This window comes from Euprymna scolopes, chromosome 8 (genome assembly GCF_053919585.1).
Source record: "Euprymna scolopes isolate OS-2025 chromosome 8, ASM5391958v1, whole genome shotgun sequence".
NCBI classification, from domain to species: Eukaryota; Metazoa; Mollusca; class Cephalopoda; order Sepiida; family Sepiolidae; genus Euprymna; species Euprymna scolopes.
The window spans coordinates 152,936,503-152,957,696 of NC_136489.1; the positions used below are offsets into that span (position 1 = coordinate 152,936,503).

The 21,194-nt window shown below is 36.4% G+C and overlaps 1 protein-coding gene across 1 annotated transcript; it reads right to left on the reverse strand.

The window, feature by feature from the left end:
* Positions 1 to 1,435: 1,435 nt before the first annotated feature.
* On the reverse strand, positions 1,436 to 17,024 carry LOC145283992 (protein CFDP2-like). The gene is made up of 2 exons (XM_080133087.1): positions 16,511 to 17,024; positions 1,436 to 1,521 (listed from the first exon to the last, which is right to left on the reverse strand). Exons 1-2 carry the CDS (start codon positions 17,022 to 17,024, stop codon positions 1,436 to 1,438), a joined length of 600 nt encoding a protein of 199 aa, XP_079989213.1.
* Between the last annotated feature and the right edge of the window lie 4,170 nt (positions 17,025 to 21,194).

Genomic DNA, 21,194 nt, shown 5'->3' on the forward strand with positions numbered 1-21,194 from the left:
TCAAGTGACAACAATATTAACAGCTAGGAGCGAAAAAAGTCCATAATGCTTAAAATATTAATATTAAATGAAAACAAATAGTTTTATTATCAATAACAAACACGTAGGACTTTTTAATACACACTTAGTGAGAAGGATATGCTTGCTTGGCTTTGCACAAACTGTCAATTCTTGGCGATATTACTGACAAACATACACGTAAGTCACTTTCTGGAGCAAGTCTGGATCTGTATTTGTTTTTCAGATTGGTCAGTGTAAAAAATCCTGCTTCGCATAAGTATGTTATTGCAAACAGTAGCAAAGTCTTTACTGCTTTCGAGATAACAATGGATATTCGGAGGCTACAGTGAGCCAGAATTTCGAAACTTGTTGCTGCATAAAACTAATTTTTAAAATTCTGTCGTATGAAATTTCAGCCAGTTCTTCCAGTTCATTTGCTGTGACCATGCTATCAGCTATTTCAACATTAAACGGATTTCTGATCCAGTCAAAATTTTCAATATTATCTGGAATATCTTTCAAGAAATATTCGTCAAAATGTTCGGCTAGTGATATAAAATGTCGTTTAACATCTACAATTATCAAACCAACATTAACTGAATCATTGTTGCTGAGATATTCGTCCAGTGTAGCGAACATATCTAAAGTTTTCTTACTAACTTTTGTAGTCTATATATTCAGTTTTTTTTTGAAGGCTTGTATTTTGTCAAGACTAAATAAAATATTTGAATTTCTTCCTTGTAGAGATAACTTCAGTTCATTAAGTTTGTTGAATATATCTGCCAAATAAGGAACTTTGCAAAGCCATCGGTCATTATCGAAGCCAGTTCAGCATCATAAACACACAGAAACATCAACAATTTTTCTCTAAGTTCAAATAAACGCTGAATTACTTTACCTCGTGATAGCCATCTTACCTCTGCATGAAGCAACAGACTTGAATGTTCAGTCCCCCCATCTCACCACAGAGTATTGCAAAGAAACGACTAAACAGTGATCTGGTTTTAATGAAATTTATCACTTTAATACAAGACTTCGGACAAAGAAGAGTCCATTTTTTTTGGCAACCAAAGCTTCTCGATGGATCATGTAATGTGTTGCAGTGATATTAGGTGCTATTTTCTTAATATGCCCCACAACACATGAGTGAATACCGGTCATTGATGACGCCCCATTTGTACATATGCCAATACACTGGTTCCATAACAAGCCTGATTGAGAAAGAAAAGAGTCCAATACTTTAAAAACTTCCTCACCAGTTGTTCTTGTGGGCACAGGATGGCAAAATAGAAAATCTTCAAGCATTTCACTTTCCCAACAATATCGCACATACACCATAAGTTGAGATCCACTGGTAATATGTGTGCTTTCACTGCATTGTAATGCAAATTCACTCTGTCAATTAACTGAGTTTTTATGTCTTGTGACATATCTTCTATTCTTCAGCAATTGTGTTACCTGACAGTTGCACAGCTTTCAATTTCGCAGCACATTTTTCATCCAAAACTGCCTCGCACATGTCTATTGCACAGGACAATACAAGTTCTTCAGCAATATTATGGGCCTTCTTAGTTCTACTAAATAAGATGTCCGTAATAACTTATGATTTGATGTTATTGACATTGCAAAAGTTTTTGTTTGCTTTAAATAATCATTCCTTTTTATTTAAAAAAATCTTTTTGTTTTGTGGCAAATTGAGGATGTAGTGTTGTTAGATATCGCTGCAATTAAGCTGACTGCATTCGACAACAACTTATGACAAAGTAAACATTGTGGTCTGTTACCATTGGACACACTTTCAATGAATCCAAATCGAATATACTCCGCATCATATTTACTTAAGTTGTTTTTCTGAACAATCTCTTCTGTATCAGATTCTGAGTTGATTTCATCATGAGCTTTCCGTTTCAAAAAATTATGCACGGTTTAAGTTTGCACCCTGAAACAGCAAAATTTGATAAAAATTTTTTCGTATAAATAATGCAAGCTTAGTCATTTATGAACATAAATAAGTAAAGATCAGATATTCAGACATTAAGAATTTCTGACACGCGATCAATGCCCAAGCCCCGTTGTAATCATGTTCTGTACTACGCAGGAGATTTAATTTTGTGTTAAAAAAAACTACGCAGGAACACAACGTCGAATATATTCCAACAGCAATAACAAATAACAACTCTTTACATTTTTATAAATATTCAAAATCTTAGGAAAAAGAAAAAATACATTTCATAAAAATGAAAACTTTAGAGTGAAGGATTTGTGCCGATCAAGCACCTTGCTTACTTTTTCACTGTTGCCCTATATACACTATAAACAAATTTATCAAATGTTCAAATGAAAAAGGAATTTTGTTGTATTAAAGAGGTTTAACGTATTTCTACCAGTTATTTCTACCAGTTATTTCTACCAGTTAGAATAAAATCCCAAAACAAAATGTTTATTATTTCAAACCCTTTTGACATTTAAAATTTAAAAACTCACACGTCAGTAATTAAGTCAATGCTACAGAACATAAAACGAATAAAGAAAGTAACCAAAAAAATATTTAAAAAAATCGCATATGGATTAAGTAGCAGAAATAAACTTCACTATTTATTTAAAGAAAGTTCTTCCGTATGTCGGCCAATAAACTCACTATTTATTTAAAGAAAATTCTTCCGTATGTCGGCCAATAAATAAAATCATTACGAAAGGACAACAGATTTTTCATTTTTTTTAATTATGAAGTTGGTTAAAATAGGATGTTATAAATAATAAATAACAAGTATTTTAATATTACAAAGTATAACTACGTACTTTAAATTAAACACTATGAATAAATTTATTTTAACATTTTAAATGTTTCTACAAAAAAAATACAAAAAATGTATACCAATCACGATAATAAAAGAAACAAATTTTGTTAAAAATGCATATTTTGAAGTTTTAGTGCGTTGGTTACATGGTAATAGATAAGTAACTACCAAATAAAAAAAAGTAAGAAATGTTTAAAATAGATTTAGTTTACCACATTTATTAATTTATTATTAATAATTTATTAAATAAAAACCATCAGACGAAATTTAAAATCGCACTGCTGATTAGGGTCCCATTAAAGGGAAGAGCCTAAATTTAACTACAAAATTAAAATTTTAGGTACATTGTATGTACCTAAAATTTTAATGTTGTAGTTAAATTTAAGCTCTAACAGATTATAAGAAGAAAATTTCGATTAAAAAACATATATAAAATCAAATTACCCATAAAAAGTCTTTTCTGTCCGGCCACGGACCACCTGTCTTGTCCTTGCGGACCCCCTGTGGTCCGGGGGCCACAGTTTCAAAACCCCTGGCCTAGATCAACTGTTTGTTTTCAATTTTGACCCTTTAGCAACCATTTCTGACGCCTGAAAACCAAAACTAAAGTGTGCTACAGATTCAGATACGCTATATATCAAATTTAAACAATATAGACCAAATATTCGGAGAGGTGTTTGGCAGAGACTTTTCGCACAAACACCGCATAATAACACACACACACACACACACACACACACACACACACACACACACACACACACACACACACACACACACACACACACACACACACACACACACACACACACACACACACACACACACACACACATATATATATATTCCGTTTTTTCTTTAAATCCTACACAATTCTGCAGAATGTAAGAATCATGCATATAAACGGTATAATTGCACTTATATATACCAGTTCTCGTCAGATTAGTGAAGTTAAGCAACGTCAAGCCTGGTTAGTACCAGATGGGTGACCATTTAGGAATGCTAGGCGCAGTAAGTGCTATCCGTTATCTCGGCATTTGTTTCCAGTCGCCCGTACATACACCTCACTCGTCATTGGTATTTAACAAAGCGAGCTGCGAAGTTGTTTGGCTGTGGAAATAATTATATATATATATATATATATATATATATATATATATATATATATATATATATATATATATGTGTGTGTGTGTGTGTGTGTGTGTGTGTTAATTATATTATTTAAACAAATTACAATTATCATTGCAATTATTGTTATTATTATATTGAATATACATTTGTGGTCGCAATATGTGATATAATCATTAACAAAAAAATCTAATAAAAATGGGAGAGAGAATAACAAGAAAACTTAACACCACTAGTATATATAAAAACACGCAATAACATTAATTTCACGTTAGCCTGATGAGTTCTGACGAGGATGAAAGAGGAAAATTCTGTGAAGATTAATTGCGATATATATTTTCATAACTTACTACATAGCTGTTGAAATAAATACTGGAAATCAACATATAAAATATATAAGTATACCTAATTATCACATTTTAAATAAATAAATAATATATATATATATATTATTTATTTATTTATTTATATATTTTCAGAATAATGAAATACAATAACTACTGGCGTGCAAATCCAGTTATTATCGGTCTTACAAAATATTATTGGATGTAATATTTTATATAAGACTATCCCAGCTTAATACAATTGCTCAATATACTAGATAGAGCAAATAAATCATCATTTAAGAATTTAAAATTTGTGATTTGAAAAAGTTAAATTTCAAATATAGAAATGTTATTGTATGCAAGACAAAGAATACAGTATAGTAAACAATATTTCCTTAATCCATGAGTTTTCGATGTTTATACATCTCCTCGGAGGAAAAATATTAGCAAATATTATAAAAGGTTAGCACCTGATTTGCTAAAGGTAATAAACATAGAAAATTAAATTAAAAGTTTTTAAAGTTTTTAAATCGTTTTAGGTATTATTTTAGAAAAAGGGATATTGGGTATTGATGCAGCAAAAAAAAAAGTATGTTAAGAACAAGCAAACAGAAGTAGGGCTTTTATTTATCCTTTTTCTCCCTTACTTTCTCCCCCTTTCGTTTTTCTTTTTTAACATTACTAGGCTTTTTCTTTCTTTTTCTTTCTTTTCTTTCCCGCCTTTTAACCCGTTAGCATGAACCTTGACCCATTTTTGAACTGCGTCAAATCCTGTCTAGACATTTCATATTGAAGATTATTAAGTTAGACGCTCCCTTTCTTTTCTTTTCTTTTCCTTTTTTTTCTCCCCCTCTCTTCAAGTTAAATTCTCCTACCACTTCCTTATTTAAAAAAAAAAATAATTTAAATTTTGCGATTTTAAGAATATTATAACATTATAGTATTTTCACTTGTGCTGACTTACAAATATAATCTTGATAACAAAAATTGCATCTGATTTTTCTTTTTGGTTTGATAAGCAATTCTTTTATTTAATTATTTTCATTTTACTTTAATTTTAAATTAATTTTATTTACCCGTCTACGGATATATTTTGTCTTTTATTCAAAACTTGATTGAAAAATTGAACTTCAATTGGAAACTGATATGTGGAAAAAATTTTTACCGGATTGATATAAGCAAATATTTGCCGGATATCCAATCAAACTAATGAAAAACTGTGGAAATATATATTGAATGGTTACCAGCTTCATTGGATTTATTACAATACGCGTTGGATCTTTTTATCTGCCGAATACCAAGAACTGCCATTACAGGATTTAGCATACACTTTCGATTTGAATTTCAATATCCGTTTTTTTTTTTTTTTTTGCTGCATCAATATCCAATTTCCCTTTTTCTATGTAGCTAAAATGAATCAAAAACTTAAAAAAATATTTAATTTAATTTTCTATGTTTATTATCTTTAGCAAATTAGGTGCAAACCTTTTATAATATTTGCTAATATTTTTCCTCCGAGGAGATAAATAAACATCGAAAACACATGGGTTAAGTAAAAATATTTAATTTAATTTTCTATGTTTATTATCTTTAGCAAATTAGGTGCAAACCTTTTATAATATTTGCTAATATTTTTCCTCCGAGGAGATAAATAAACATCGAAAACACATGGGTTAAGTAAAAATATTTAATTTAATTTTCTATGTTTATTATCTTTAGCAAATTAGGTGCAAACCTTTTATAATATTTGCTAATATTTTTCCTCCGAGGAGATAAATAAACATCGAAAACACATGGGTTAAGTAAAAATATTTAATTTAATTTTCTATGTTTATTATCTTTAGCAAATTAGGTGCAAACCTTTTATAATATTTGCTAATATTTTTCCTCCGAGGAGATAAATAAACATCGAAAACACATGGGTTAAGTAAAAATATTTAATTTAATTTTCTATGTTTATTATCTTTAGCAAATTAGGTGCAAACCTTTTATAATATTTGCTAATATTTTTCCTCCGAGGAGATAAATAAACATCGAAAACACATGGGTTAAGTAAAAATATTTAATTTAATTTTCTATGTTTATTATCTTTAGCAAATTAGGTGCAAACCTTTTATGATATTTGCTAATATTTTTCCTCCGAGGAGATAAATAAACATCGAAAACACATGCGTTAAGTAAAAATATTTAATTTAATTTTCTATGTTTATTATCTTTAGCAAATTAGATGCAAACCTTTTATAATATTTGCTAATATTTTTCCTCCGAGGAGATAAATAAACATCGAAAACACATGGGTTAAGTAAAAATATTTAATTTAATTTTCTATGTTTATTATCTTTAGCAAATTAGGTGCAAACCTTTTATAATATTTGCTAATATTTTTCCTCCGACGAGATAAATAAACATCGAAAACACATGGGGTAAGTAAATATATTTTACTATACTGTATCCTTTTCCTTGCATACAATAAAATTTCTATATTTGAAATTTAATTTTTTCAAATCACAAATTTTAAATTCCGAAATTATGATATATATATATATATATATATATATATATATATATATATATATATATATATATATATATAAATATACATGCATATATATATACATACATTTATTTGAAAGTGATATATATATACATATATATGTATATATATAAATATACATTCATATATATATATATATATATATATATATATATATATATATATATATGCATTTATTTTAAAGTGATATAGGCAATCAAATAGCTGATACAAACTGCCTAAGTTTTATCGTTTTGAACAGAGCAAATTAGATGAAAACATTAAAAAAATAATCTAAATGAATCGATAGATAAATAGCTTATATGATTGCCTAATAGTAATTTCTGAAAGTAAGAACAATTTATTAGAGAACAATTCATCTTATCTTATGTTTCTCGTTCGTTATGTATTGAAATATCGATTTATTCGTAGATGTAAATCTGAATAATATTTAAAATAGCGAAAAAAAAAAAAAGATGGCGTCGAAGAGATGTTTCGTTTAACGTTGATTACCAGGTGTTTTTGCATTTTGTTTGTAAAATTGAAACGCAGAATCTAATGTTTACATTGTATCCCACTTTGCCGCGTCTTTTCAATCGCTCCTTTCCTTCCGTTTACTATCAAGGCAAGAAGATAGATTTATTTACGATTTCACCGACTTACAATTAATTGATTTTTCATGAAATTATCTAATGCCTTCAAACTGCATTTATATTCATTAGATCTGTCCTTGGATGATGAGAAAATGCGAGGAGTTCAGTGTTTGAGCTGACGAGAAATGACTGCGCGTTACGTATTTATTTTTTTATCAACTTCTTTGTTTTAAATGTATGAAAATTTGCGTTTTTTTTGTTTTTTTTAAAATCTTATTTGTATTCAAACATCTTTTATAAAGTTTCTAAATGTTTGAAACAAAAATTCATTATATTATTATTTGGATTCTGCAAACGACTGTTCTCATCCAGAGTGTTTTTTTTTCCCACAACGTTTCGGTCGATATAACCTCCGACCTTCTTCAGTTGTATCTTTTCGAACTCGGGAATCTTTCTGTCGGACTCGGAATTTCGGACAGAACGCTTCGTTTAATCCTCGATGGTAGCATGTTCTTGTTTCGTCACCCATGGCTGGGTAAGAGCGCGCTATCACCCGTGGGTTAAGTAAAGAAATGTGTGATATTCCATACAGATTTTCGAGTTCGACAGAAAACAAAATTCCAGAGTTCTACAAGATACACGTTAAGAAGGTCGCAGGTTACATCGACCGAAACGTGACAATAGATGAAAACCGCAGTCTGATGAATCAAAATAATGTATAATAAATGGATTTACATTCCTCTTTCTCTGTTATAACTAGGGCTATGACAACAGCATATTCTTATCATTATTTTGACTCTCTAGTATATATCCGACACAATTAGACACAGTTAATCAACTGAGAAGCACATCACCCTATATAAAAGCATCAAGAGATACACACTCGACAACAATGAAAAGAATATGCTGCTGTCATATCTCTAGTTATAACTTACTTTTTATATGTTTTTTTCCCTTAAAGTTTACCACAAACAAAACATATTTTAATAAAGCGGCACTATGATAGGCAACATGTTTGTAGGGAGACAGATTATTCGGGAGTTGTGAAGCAAACTGTTTGTTCACATAACATTTATATTTCTGGATGTTGGTGCGATAAAAGAGACAAAGAAATGAGTTCAAAGACTAACATCTTAAGAAGAAATCTATTAGAATAGAAATTTCATCGATATCCACCGACATGTACGTTAAAGGGGTGGGATTATGCTACTGCTCGGTGGTTTGGGAATATTTTTATTAAATAAGGCAATCGGAGCACATTCCGTGGAAGTTTTCGCCAGACCAGAACAGAGTTGCAAGACTGCAGTTGAATCAACAGAGACAGGAGTATGGTGGCAGTACAAGGCTTATCAGGTTAGACATTCTATTTTTTTTACCATGCCCAAGAATCAAAAATAGCGGTTAGTGCAGTACCCCAGGGATACTATGTAGGGAGTTGAGCAGCAAGATGTCTGTTCACATTACACTTGAACTTCGTCATGTTAATACAGTTGAGGAAGCAAGAACCTGGAAGGGAATTCCAAAGTTTAGCAGTTCTGGGGAAGAAACTAGTCATTCTTACATCTAGAGTTCTCTACTGTCTAAGGGTGACACTTTGCTGCTTTGTCGGGGGTATTTACCTCGAGGGGATGGAAGGACTTGCAGTTCGTCAGAGCATCTACCATTAAAATACTTGCAAAGCAGGCAGAGGGCTGCAACATTTCGTCGATGGGACAGAGGTTGAAACTTAGATGACAGCTCAGGACCTATCAGGTTGGCGACTCTCTTTTAAACCCTGTTCAGAAGTGAGATACTAGTATCAGACGCACCAGCCCAAATGTGACAACGATACTCCATACATGAGCGAATGGTGGCCTTGTAGAGGTACGGGATACTTTCAGGCGTCAATAATATTCTGGCACGGTAAAGAGAGCCATTCGACATCTTCTTTGAAGCAGCCTTGGCAATACTCTCGATGTATCTGTTCCAACGTATGCTCCCTGTGAACATTAAGTCGAGGAGTTTGAACGAAGTACTTCCAGTTAATGTATCTTTAGCAATAGCTATTGGTGGTTGAGAAGGTTTCTTGTAAGTATTAAAGGAAATAATCTTAGTCTTGGCAATATTTGACGTTAACATCTATTCGGGTATAGAAACAGATTCCATTCCCGAGCAGATGCTGGATTATGTTTATGTTTAGATGCTCGTTAGATCAATATTTTATTGTTAGCGTGGTTCTCTGGCCTCCTAATGGAAATCGCTTAAGACAAGGCATTACGCCACTTGACGTAAATAGCTAACAATAACGAAAGCTGACTATTGTAAAAACATGGGGTACTTCTTAAGCTTAGTCTATAAAAGACCAATGCTGTAGGTATAGAAGGAATACAGTAAGGGCTAAGAGAGTTCCACAACGTTGCAATGAAATGACGCCACTGGAGTAGGAGTCTATATCAAAATTAAGTATCAAAACAGAGAATTCGTCGCCGCCATCTTTGCTACTAAGAATTACTCAACACTCGAGATTTTGACTGCATTGATTCTTTGCCGCCATCTTTGTTACTAAGAATTACTCAACACTCGAGATTTTGACTGCATTGATTCTTTGCCGCCATCTTTGTTACTAAGAATTACTCAACACTCGAGATTTTGACTGCATTGATTCTTTGCCGCCATCTTTGCTACTAAGAATTACTCAACACTCGAGATTTTGACTGCATTGATTCTTTGCCGCCATCTTTGTTACTAAGAATTACTCAACACTCGAGATTTTGACTGCATTGATTCTTTGCCGCCATCTTTGTTACTAAGAATTACTCAACACTCGAGATTTTGACTGCATTGATTCTTTGCCGCCATCTTTGTTACTAAGAATTACTCAACACTCGAGATTTTGACTGCATTGATTCTTTGCCGCCATCTTTGTTACTAAGAATTACTCAACACTCGAGATTTTGACTGCATTGATTCTTTGCCGCCATCTTTGTTACTAAGAATTACTCAACACTCGAGATTTTGACTGCATTGATTCTTTGCCGCCATCTTTGTTACTAAGAATTACTCAACACTCGAGATTTTGACTGCATTGATTCTTTGCCGCCATCTTTGTTACTAAGAATTACTCAACACTCGAGATTTTGACTGCATTGATTCTTTGCCGCCATCTTTGTTACTAAGAATTACTCAACACTCGAGATTTTGACTGCATTGATTCTTTGCCGCCATCTTTGTTACTAAGAATTACTCAACACTCGAGATTTTGACTGCATTGATTCTTTGCCGCCATCTTTGTTACTAAGAATTACTCAACACTCGAGATTTTGACTGCATTGATTCTTTGCCGCCATCTTTGTTACTAAGAATTACTCAACACTCGAGATTTTGACTGCATTGATTCTTTGCCGCCATCTTTGTTACTAAGAATTACTCAACACTCGAGATTTTGACTGCATTGATTCTTTGCCGCCATCTTTGTTACTAAGAATTACTCAACACTCGAGATTTTGACTGCATTGATTCTTTGCCGCCATCTTTGTTACTAAGAATTACTCAACACTCGAGATTTTGACTGCATTGATTCTTTGCCGCCATCTTTGTTACTAAGAATTACTCAACACTCGAGATTTTGACTGCATTGATTCTTTGCCGCCATCTTTGTTACTAAGAATTACTCAACACTCGAGATTTTGACTGCATTGATTCTTTGCCGCCATCTTTGTTACTAAGAATTACTCAACACTCGAGATTTTGACTGCATTGATTCTTTGCCGCCATCTTTGTTACTAAGAATTACTCAACACTCGAGATTTTGACTGCATTGATTCTTTGCCGCCATCTTTGTTACTAAGAATTACTCAACACTCGAGATTTTGACTGCATTGATTCTTTGCCGCCATCTTTGTTACTAAGAATTACTCAACACTCGAGATTTTGACTGCATTGATTCTTTGCCGCCATCTTTGTTACTAAGAATTACTCAACACTCGAGATTTTGACTGCATTGATTCTTTGCCGCCATCTTTGTTACTAAGAATTACTCAACACTCGAGATTTTGACTGCATTGATTCTTTGCCGCCATCTTTGTTACTAAGAATTACTCAACACTCGAGATTTTGACTGCATTGATTCTTTGCCGCCATCTTTGTTACTAAGAATTACTCAACACTCGAGATTTTGACTGCATTGATTCTTTGCCGCCATCTTTGTTACTAAGAATTACTCAACACTCGAGATTTTGACTGCATTGATTCTTTGCCGCCATCTTTGCTACTAAGAATTACTCAACACTCGAGATTTTGACTGCATTGATTCTTTGCCGCCATCTTTGTTACTAAGAATTACTCAACACTCGAGATTTTGACTGCATTGATTCTTTGCCGCCATCTTTGCTACTAAGAATTACTCAACACTCGAGATTTTGACTGCATTGATTCTTTGCCGCCATCTTTGCTACTAAGAATTACTCAACACTCGAGATTTTGACTGCATTGATTCTTTGCCGCCATCTTTGTTACTAAGAATTACTCAACACTCGAGATTTTGACTGCATTGATTCTTTGCCGCCATCTTTGTTACTAAGAATTACTCAACACTCGAGATTTTGACTGCATTGATTCTTTGCCGCCATCTTTGTTACTAAGAATTACTCAACACTCGAGATTTTGACTGCATTGATTCTTTGCCGCCATCTTTGTTACTAAGAATTACTCAACACTCGAGATTTTGACTGCATTGATTCTTTGCCGCCATCTTTGTTACTAAGAATTACTCAACACTCGAGATTTTGACTGCATTGATTCTTTGCCGCCATCTTTGTTACTAAGAATTACTCAACACTCGAGATTTTGACTGCATTGATTCTTTGCCGCCATCTTTGTTACTAAGAATTACTCAACACTCGAGATTTTGACTGCATTGATTCTTTGCCGCCATCTTTGTTACTAAGAATTACTCAACACTCGAGATCGTGGCGGCATTGATTCTTCGCTGATTTGATTTAATGCCGCCATCTTTGTTCAACATAATGTCTCAAAACTTAACATTTTCGTTACTTATGGGAGGGATTTCTGAAACAAAAAAACATATCTAAGAACACTGCAAGAAATATAAATTACCTTTGTGTGAAATTTTCTAAAGATAGGCACAGCTGTTCCGGAACCTAAACGCATGCACACATAAATTGGCTTTTATATAAAAGGGAATAGGTAGATAGATAGATAGATAGATAGATGGTAATAATAGGATAGAGATAGAAATAGAAATGTAATTTGTTATTTTAGTTTTTCTCTAACTTAGTGATGCGTATTTGATAATCTTGTATTCTTTATTGTTTAGCCCTATTTTATTTATATATTTTTTGTTGATAACATTTTCCATTTTTTCTCTTTTCATCTTAAGCTTTTATTACATTACTTTTTAATTTATTTTTCATTTTTCATTTACATTATTTTTTTTACTCTCTTATCTATATATTAATACGTTAGCGTGAGGGTTATTTTCTGTGTCACGCTTACATCCCGGTCGTTTAATTGTTATGTACTTCCATTTCTTGTCATGAATTAATTTATAAAGAATTCTTCAGAAGTTTTGGTTTCTGTTTCGATTATAACTGATGCCACTCCAGTAATCTATATTTTTTTTTATAAATAATTTTATCAATAATTCTTCATAAGTTTTGGTTTCGGTTTCGATTAAGGCTGAAAGAACTCAAGTTATATATACATATATTTTTTTCATAACTTTTTATTTCGGTTTCTATTCAAGTTAATGCACCCAAGTCATATTGATATATATATATATATATATATATATATATATATATATATATATATATATTTTTTTTTTTGAAATCGCAATTTTATAATATACAAAATTCGATGGAACATTAACTCTATAAAAATATATATGAAATCGGCAAGAATTAAAATATCATATATAACCATACTTTACAACTGAGCTTTGCCGGGCATTCGTGTAAGCTTAGATAAATACTTTAGCAGTTTTTAAAAAAAGAGTTACAATAATATCAGAACATCTTCATTTACACTGGACATCTACAGAATCCCAACGTCAATATGTTATATATGAATGAGTCCTCTGTGGAATTTTCACAGGTCCCATTAATTATTTTTAATGTTGAAGGACGAGTCTCCTTGCTGCTTCCGTTGCTTGGGTACTAGTCAAGAATCCTTTCATGAAAATCATCCCGACTGGTGTAGGGCCAGGAACTGGCCCAATACCTGTCGGACTGAAGAACACCGCCTGGGTATTTCCTAGGAGATCCACCTTCCCAGGCCCTGCCACCTGGCTTTCGGGTGAGTCAAGTTATCGCTTGTCGCCTAAGACACCCCTACTAGGGAATGCAGAAGGGGATGCCCAGATAATTTTTGCCAAGCTAGAGTGTCCCTCCTTAAGGGGCGCTAGCTATGATTCCCTATTTTCCGACCTTGTGTCACATTTTTCTTAGGTGTGTGGCATCCGTCAGTCGAAACGACTATGGATCAGCGCCGTATTAAGATGTTGCCTGTATGCATCCTTTTGTGTGATTGTAGAGACCAATTCTTGATTTGCATAGTCTGCCACAGCCTTGACATACGAAGGTTGTTATGCAATTTGCCGCTTCGTCCGGCTGTTCCGCCTGTACACTCGCTCTTCTCCTAGCTCTCTTTGCAGCGTTTTCAACATGGAGGGTCCTCTCGCTGATGATAATCCCCTGGCGTATCATTTTCCTCCAGGCAGTTCTGTCAGCTGCAGAGGCTTCCCGTGTATTCCTGTCCACCGAGAAAGCCTTCATGTCACGCTTGCAGACATCCCTGTAGCGAAGATGGGGTCGCCCCCTCTTTCTTGAGCCTGAGGCAAGCTCGCCATAGAGAAGGTCTTTAGGGATGCGCCCATCATCCATCCTGTGCACATGGCCCAGCCAGCGAAGACGTCGCTCACGCAGTAGGGAGTAAATGGATGGGATGCCCGCTCTCTGCAGAACATCAGTATTACTCACTCTGTCCTGCCATGTGATACCAAGTATCCTACGTATACACCTCATATGGAATACCTGGAGTTTCCTCTCTTGTGTTGAGTATGTAGTCCAGGATTCACTCCCATACAGTAGAGCACTGAGGATGCACGCTCTGTAGACGGTCATCTTGGTGGAAATGGTAAGGTGCCTGTTTTCCCAGACTCTTTTAGTTAGTTTAGAGAGGGTTGTGGATGCCTTTCCAATCCTTTTGTTTAGCTCCACGTCCAATGAGAGGGAGTCTGAAGCAGTGGAGCCTAGATATTGAAACTGGCGTACGACTTCTAGTGGTGTGCCTTGGATTGTGATGCTGGGTGGGAAGGCGGTTGCTTGTCCCATGACTTGGGTTTTCTTCTGGCTGATGGTGAGACCGAACAGGCCGCAAGCATTAGCAAACCTGTCCATCAGTCTTTGAAGACCATCTTCCTGATGCGATGCTATAGCTGCATCATCGGCAAACAGCATGTCTCTTATCCGAACTGTCCTGGTCTTTGTCCTGGAGCGGAGTCTGGCGATGTTGAAGAGACCACCATCTGACCTGGAGTGCAAGCAGATACAATCCGTTGTGTTCTTGAAAGCATGCTTCAGGAGTAGGGAGAAGAAGATGCCGAAGAGTGTTGGGGCCAACACACAACCCTGTTTGACATCACTCCTCACCCCGAACTCAGCAGACATGCCACCGTTAAATTGCATAGTGCTCCTCATGCCATCATGAAAGGATCTTATGATGCTGAGGAGTTTTGGTTGGCATCCGATCAGTGGGAGAATTTTGAATAGTCCATCTCTGATCACGAGATCGAATGCCTTGGTCAGGTCTATAAAGGCAACATACAGAGGCTGGTTTTGCTCTCTGCACTTCTCTTGCAGTTGGCGTAGGGAGAAGATCATATCGATTGTTGATCTCTCTGAACGAAAGCCTCATTGAGATTCTGGGTAGATTCGATCGGCAAGAACGTGTAGTCGCAGTAATACTATATGTGCGAATAGCTTGCCAACGAAACTCAACAGTGAGATACCGCGGTAGTTATTGCAGTCACCGCGGTCCCCTTTGTGTTTGTAGAGAGTGATGATATTTGCGTCTCTCATGCCCTGAGGCACTGAGCCTTCTCTCCAACACTGTATCAGAAGACTATGGAGGGGCTCAAGTAGGCTAGCCTTTCCACTTTTTAAGACCTCTGCTGGAATATAGTCCTTTCCTGAGGCTTTTCCTGATGGCAGTCTGTCTATTGCCCAGGATAGTTCTTCTATGGAAGGCTCCTCATCGAGCTCATGCATCAGCGGTAGACGATCAATGGCATCCAGGACGGACTGATGTACCATGTTTTCCCTGGAGTAAAGCTCGGAGTAGTGTTCAACCCATCTGTCTAGCTGTTTAATTTTGTCTAGTATGGGTTTACCCGATTTAGACTTAAGTGAAGCAGTTTTGTTAATTATGGGTCCTGTAGCTCTCCTGATCCCGTTATACATATTTTTTATATTTCCTGTATCAGCTGCATGCTGGATAGACTTGGAGAGCTCCATCCAGTAGTTGTTTGCAGCTTCTCTTACAGCCTTTTGAACTGCCCTTTTGGAAAGCTTCAGTGCAGCCAGCGATGTAGGAGATGGGTTGGCCTTGTATGAGAGCAAGGACAAACGCTTTGCCTCAGAGGGTTGAGGGTAGCAGAGTTTGCATCATACCAGTCATTGCGTTTGCTACCTGTCCTCCTCCCAAAGACTTTGAGAGCTGTAGAGTGGATGGTAATTTTCAATGTTTCCCACTGTTCAGATGCAGTCCGGGTGTTATCTCCTTTGAAGGTGGAGGTTAACATCTCGTTGAATTTCGCATTGCGATCTGAGTATGTGGTCTTACTAACATCAATACGGGCAACACCCTCCTGTTTAGTGTGGTAGAAATCTTTGGGTTGAAGTTTGACTCTACTGCATATTAGGGAATGATCTGTATCACAATCAGCACTGTCGTAGGCTCTAGACATCAGAAAATGTTTGAGGTACCTTCGTCTAGTAATGATTAGATCGAGCTGGTGCCAACGCCTTGATCTGGGATGTCTCCAGGACCCTCTGTGATGCGGTCTGGCAGCAAAGAATGTGTTGGTAATGCAGAGGTCATGGTAGGCACAGAGTTCTAGAAGGCGCTGACCGTTACGATTGCATTTGCCCACTCCAAAGTTACCAAGGCAGCTCGGCCATGCATCGTTGTCGCCACCCACACGTGCATTAAAGTCCCCAAGTATAATCAGGTCTTCATTTTGTGGAAATGCCTTGATGGTGCTATCCAGCTGTGTGTAGAAGTGCTCCTTGATGTCGTCAGGCGCTGCGAGTGTTGAGGCGTACACACATAATAGATTAATTGTTCCATCTGTGGTGTTCAGTCGTAGTGAGATTAGGCGCTCAGTAGCTGAATCAGAGAGTTGTACGTTCTGAAGCAGTGAGTTTCTGACTGCGAAACCAACATCGTGTTTCCGGACCTCCTCTTCCTGTTTTCCTTGCCAGAAGAAGGTATAGTCCGATTCCTTTAGGCATCCGGTGTCAGCTAAGCGTGTTTCTTGGAGTGCAGCGATGTCTACTTTGAGTCTCGATAGCTCGTTGTTGATGATGGCAGTTTTTCGAATATCGGAGATGTTGCGTATGTCGGTAGATAGGCCAATCGTCATAGTACGAGCATTCCAGCACCCTAGCCTGAGTGTTGGGTTCTTTGTGTTCTTTTGGTTTTGTTTGGTGCAATGGTTACTGGCCACTTGTTGGAATCATCCTATACCCTACGCACCCAGTAGGGTAGGTGGCCAGTGGCGGGATAGCACCTTACTGGCTGAGGGCTGCTCAGCTTTGTGGCGGGCGGTAGCTGTCCAATGAAATTAAATAACTTCTCCCACCGTTAGAACCGGCCCCTGGCACTCAGCTGTACGCCAATTGAGCTGTAGGCTTTTAACCGGTGACTGTCGCTCCCCTGTTTAGTCCTATACAGATGCTTATGTATGTATGTATGTATGTATGTTTTTCTTAGGTAGGCAGTAAGTTAATATATACATTCTCTCTCTTTTATTTTTGCTTTTCCTTCTTTTAAGTTTTTTTGCTTCGAATTTGGAAATTGTCTTCGGGATTTTTAAAATTCTTTTTCTCATGTTTTTATTTAGTTGACAACTTATTTTTGTAATTCCTGCATTTCCAGTTAATTCTTATTTATTTTTATATCTACAATTCATACATTACCAACAGGATTACTCAGTTTTGTCCGTGTATAAATCTTTAAAAAAAGAAGATATGTTTTAATTAGGACGCTAAGGTCGAAATATAAAAAATCTCAACTATTGTTCTAACAGTTTATCATAACTTATTTTAAATAATGATAATAATACGCTCTATTCTTTGCACAAGGAGAGAACGGATGTACATAAACCTAATACAATAGCAGTATTGTTAGAAAATGAACCGCAGTCGAATAGGACAACAAATGGATGGTAATATTAATGCTGCTAAGACTAAGCTGCTTTCCTTTAACAATTACAAGACGCCTCTCCAACCACCGGTATCCATGGCAAATAAAACCCTATCTGACAATTCTTCCTTCAAACTCATCGGTCTTACATTCGCGGACAATATGAACTAAAACAAACACATTCAGGACATTGCGAAGGCTGCTGCAAAGAATGTGGCTTCCCTTTATCGAACTAGAAAACTATTCACACATGAGAGTATCCTCTACCTCTACAAAGCCACCGTTTGTTCATGCATGGAATATTATTACCACATCTGGGCTGGTGCGTCTACCACTAGTCTCTTTCTATTGGATAGGATCCAGAAAATAGTCTTCAATCTAATAGGTCCCATTTTGTCGACTAAGCTCCAGCCCCGGTCCCATCGCCGTAATGTTGCTTCTTAGTGCCTGTTTTACAAATATTTTAATGGAATGTGCCTTGATGAACTCGTTGCATATGTGCATATCCCCAACACACTCGCTTACCAACAAAATCTCACCCTTCACCCTGAATGCCAGAAAGATTTCTACTGTAATAATTTCTTCCCTCGAACAGGTAAACTTTGGAATTCCCTTCCTGCTACCTGCTTCCCTGACTGTAACATCCTGTTAATCTTTCATATACTTTGTTAGGTGTGAACGTGATAAAAAAATCACGTATTATTTGGATTCTTCAGACTACTACTCCCATCTTGAATGTTATTTGCACAGCATTTCGGTCGATGCAACCTCTGTCCTTCTTCATGTGTATCATGCCGAACTCAGGAATCTTTCTAACAAAATTGGGAATGTTTCTATCGGATTCAGGAATCTGCATGGAATTTCGAAGACGCCTTTTTATGAATTAACGGGGGTAGAGTTCTCTTGTTCTGTCACCCATGACTGGATAGAAGAGTGTCGTTTGTACTGAGGATTGTACCTTCAACCCATAGAAGAGTGTAACGTTACAACATTCTACCGCTCCAGTAGATATCTCACTCCTGATGCTATTCTCTACCTATATAAAAGCCAGGTTCGGCCAACGATGGAGTACTGTTGCCACATCTGGGCAGGAGCTGCTAGAAGCAGCTTATCCTGTCTTGACAGAGTTCAAAATATACTTCGTAGCTTAGTGGGGGATGCTTTTTTCTCTTCTTTGCAACCTCTTTCCCAAAGAAGAGACGTAGCGAGCCTGTCCCTGCTTTATCGTTATTTTCATGGCAGGTGCTCATCTGAACTTCAATCTATGGTCTCCCCTTCGCATGACTTTCACGAACACCAATCGTCTAGCAACAATTTCCCACACTCTTTATCTGTGCCTACATCTAAACGTACATTCCATGAACAGGGTTTCTTTCTTGAACCGTCCCCTAAGTAATCCAAGTTACAAAATTCCCACTAATGTTCACTACGCTAAAATCACAATGACTAATGTATACCCATTAACCCTTATCCTCGAGTGGCATCTGGACCTTGATAAGTGGTGAACCCCATGTAAAAAAAACAAAAAAAATGCATTTACCAAGTACTCTATCCACTACGCTACGGGCTAGATATTCCGTGCAGATTCTTTGATTCAGTGGGGTTGCTTGCTTTAGTTATATAAACCCTGACCGCGTAGAAGTCTTAATGAAATATGTATGCCATTCTTTGTGTAGCTTTCATTGCAGATTGGACTTTCAACCTCTCGCAAACTATCACTTATACGTTTTATCCATCGCCTCAATAGTTCTTGCGAATTTGAGATGAAGATTCTTCAGTTCAACAAGACACACATTAAAAACAGCGGTGGCTACATGTGTCTTAATGATCCCAAACCTCATAGCATTAAACGCCGTCCTGCATTACGACTGTGTTTTATTTTGTTTATAAAAATGCTGTTTGTTAGGTGTGTGTTTCATTGTACGATTTTGTGGAAATTAGAATGTATGATTTGGTAATCTATAATATATATCTCACCTGTCTGTTTAAATGTACGCATGTATGTTTGTATGTCTGCCAAAAACATTCGACAGATGCGACGGATTTTAACGAGATCGGTAGCGTTTTGAAGCACACCCCCTCGGACGACAAATATCGAAAACTCGGCCCGAAACATTAATTCCTTCACGCTCAACTGGGCACTGTTCTGCAGGGAGCAGTCGCTTTTTTCGTCGATATTTTCGAAAGTAATCCCCTCTTTTCGATTGTCTAGCCTTAATTTAAATCTACGTAACTTCCGGTTTGGTGATAGGCGCAACAACAAACATGTCACGTTTTTTTTCATGTATTTTTCCTCTTCACGGTACGGGTTCAAGTCTGACTGCCTGCTACCACTTTTATTTTAATTTTTTACTTTTTTTTGCTCAACACACACATCCAAACACCCGAGCAACGCCGAACACCCAGGCTACTCTGTAATATAAATCTTACCTGTCTGTTTAAATGAATGTATGTATGTATGTATGTATGTATGTATGTATGTATGTCTCGCAAAAACTTTCGAGAGAGGCGGCAGATTTTCAGGAGATTGGTAGCGTTTTAAAGTTCAATCCTTCCGACGATAAATATCCAAATATTGGCTTAAAACATTAATTCCTTCACCCTCACCTAAGCACTTTTCTACAGGGAAGGGTAGCTTTTTTCGCTGATATTTCGAAAGTTATCCCCTCTTTTCGATTAACAAGCCTTAATTTTAACGTACATCACTTCCGTTTTTGGCGATGGGCGCAACAGCAAAGACGTCACTTTTTTCATGTTTTTTTTCTTCTTCGCGGTATATCCCATTCCCTATCTCAGTTGATTACATTTCCGACACGTTTCCCAGACCAGCAAGATCAACATGCCTCACTTCTAGATCTCTTTCTGACAACGGTTCCCAATGACTGTACAACAAATGCCCACAGCCCACTCGGGAATGCTGATCACGCTGTTGTGATAATGGTAGAAATCAGCCTAAATTCTCGCCCTAAAACTGAAGACCCACTACTCAAAACAACGAGGTATTACAAAAAGGTTGTTTGGGAAGCCATCAGGGAGCTCATCAGAGATGCCCCATGGCAAAATATCTTTACTCTTCCAGCGGAACAGTGTGCAAATGAGACCACTGAATGGTTCAAAACTGCTATTGAAGCACATGTTCCCGCACGGAAATTCTATAACAAGCCCCACACTCCCCAATGGTTTACTTCTGCTACTGCAGCTGCCATTTGTCAAAGGCAGCATGCGTTCCGCAGATTCAACCGACATAAGTCCAGCTCAAATAAACAGGAGTTTATAGAAGCTAGAGAGTGATAGAGGCAGCTAAGACAGATTACTCTGAAACCACCAGAAAACGCATCGAAGCACAGAAATTAGGAACCCGGGATTTTTGGAAAATCTACAACAGCGT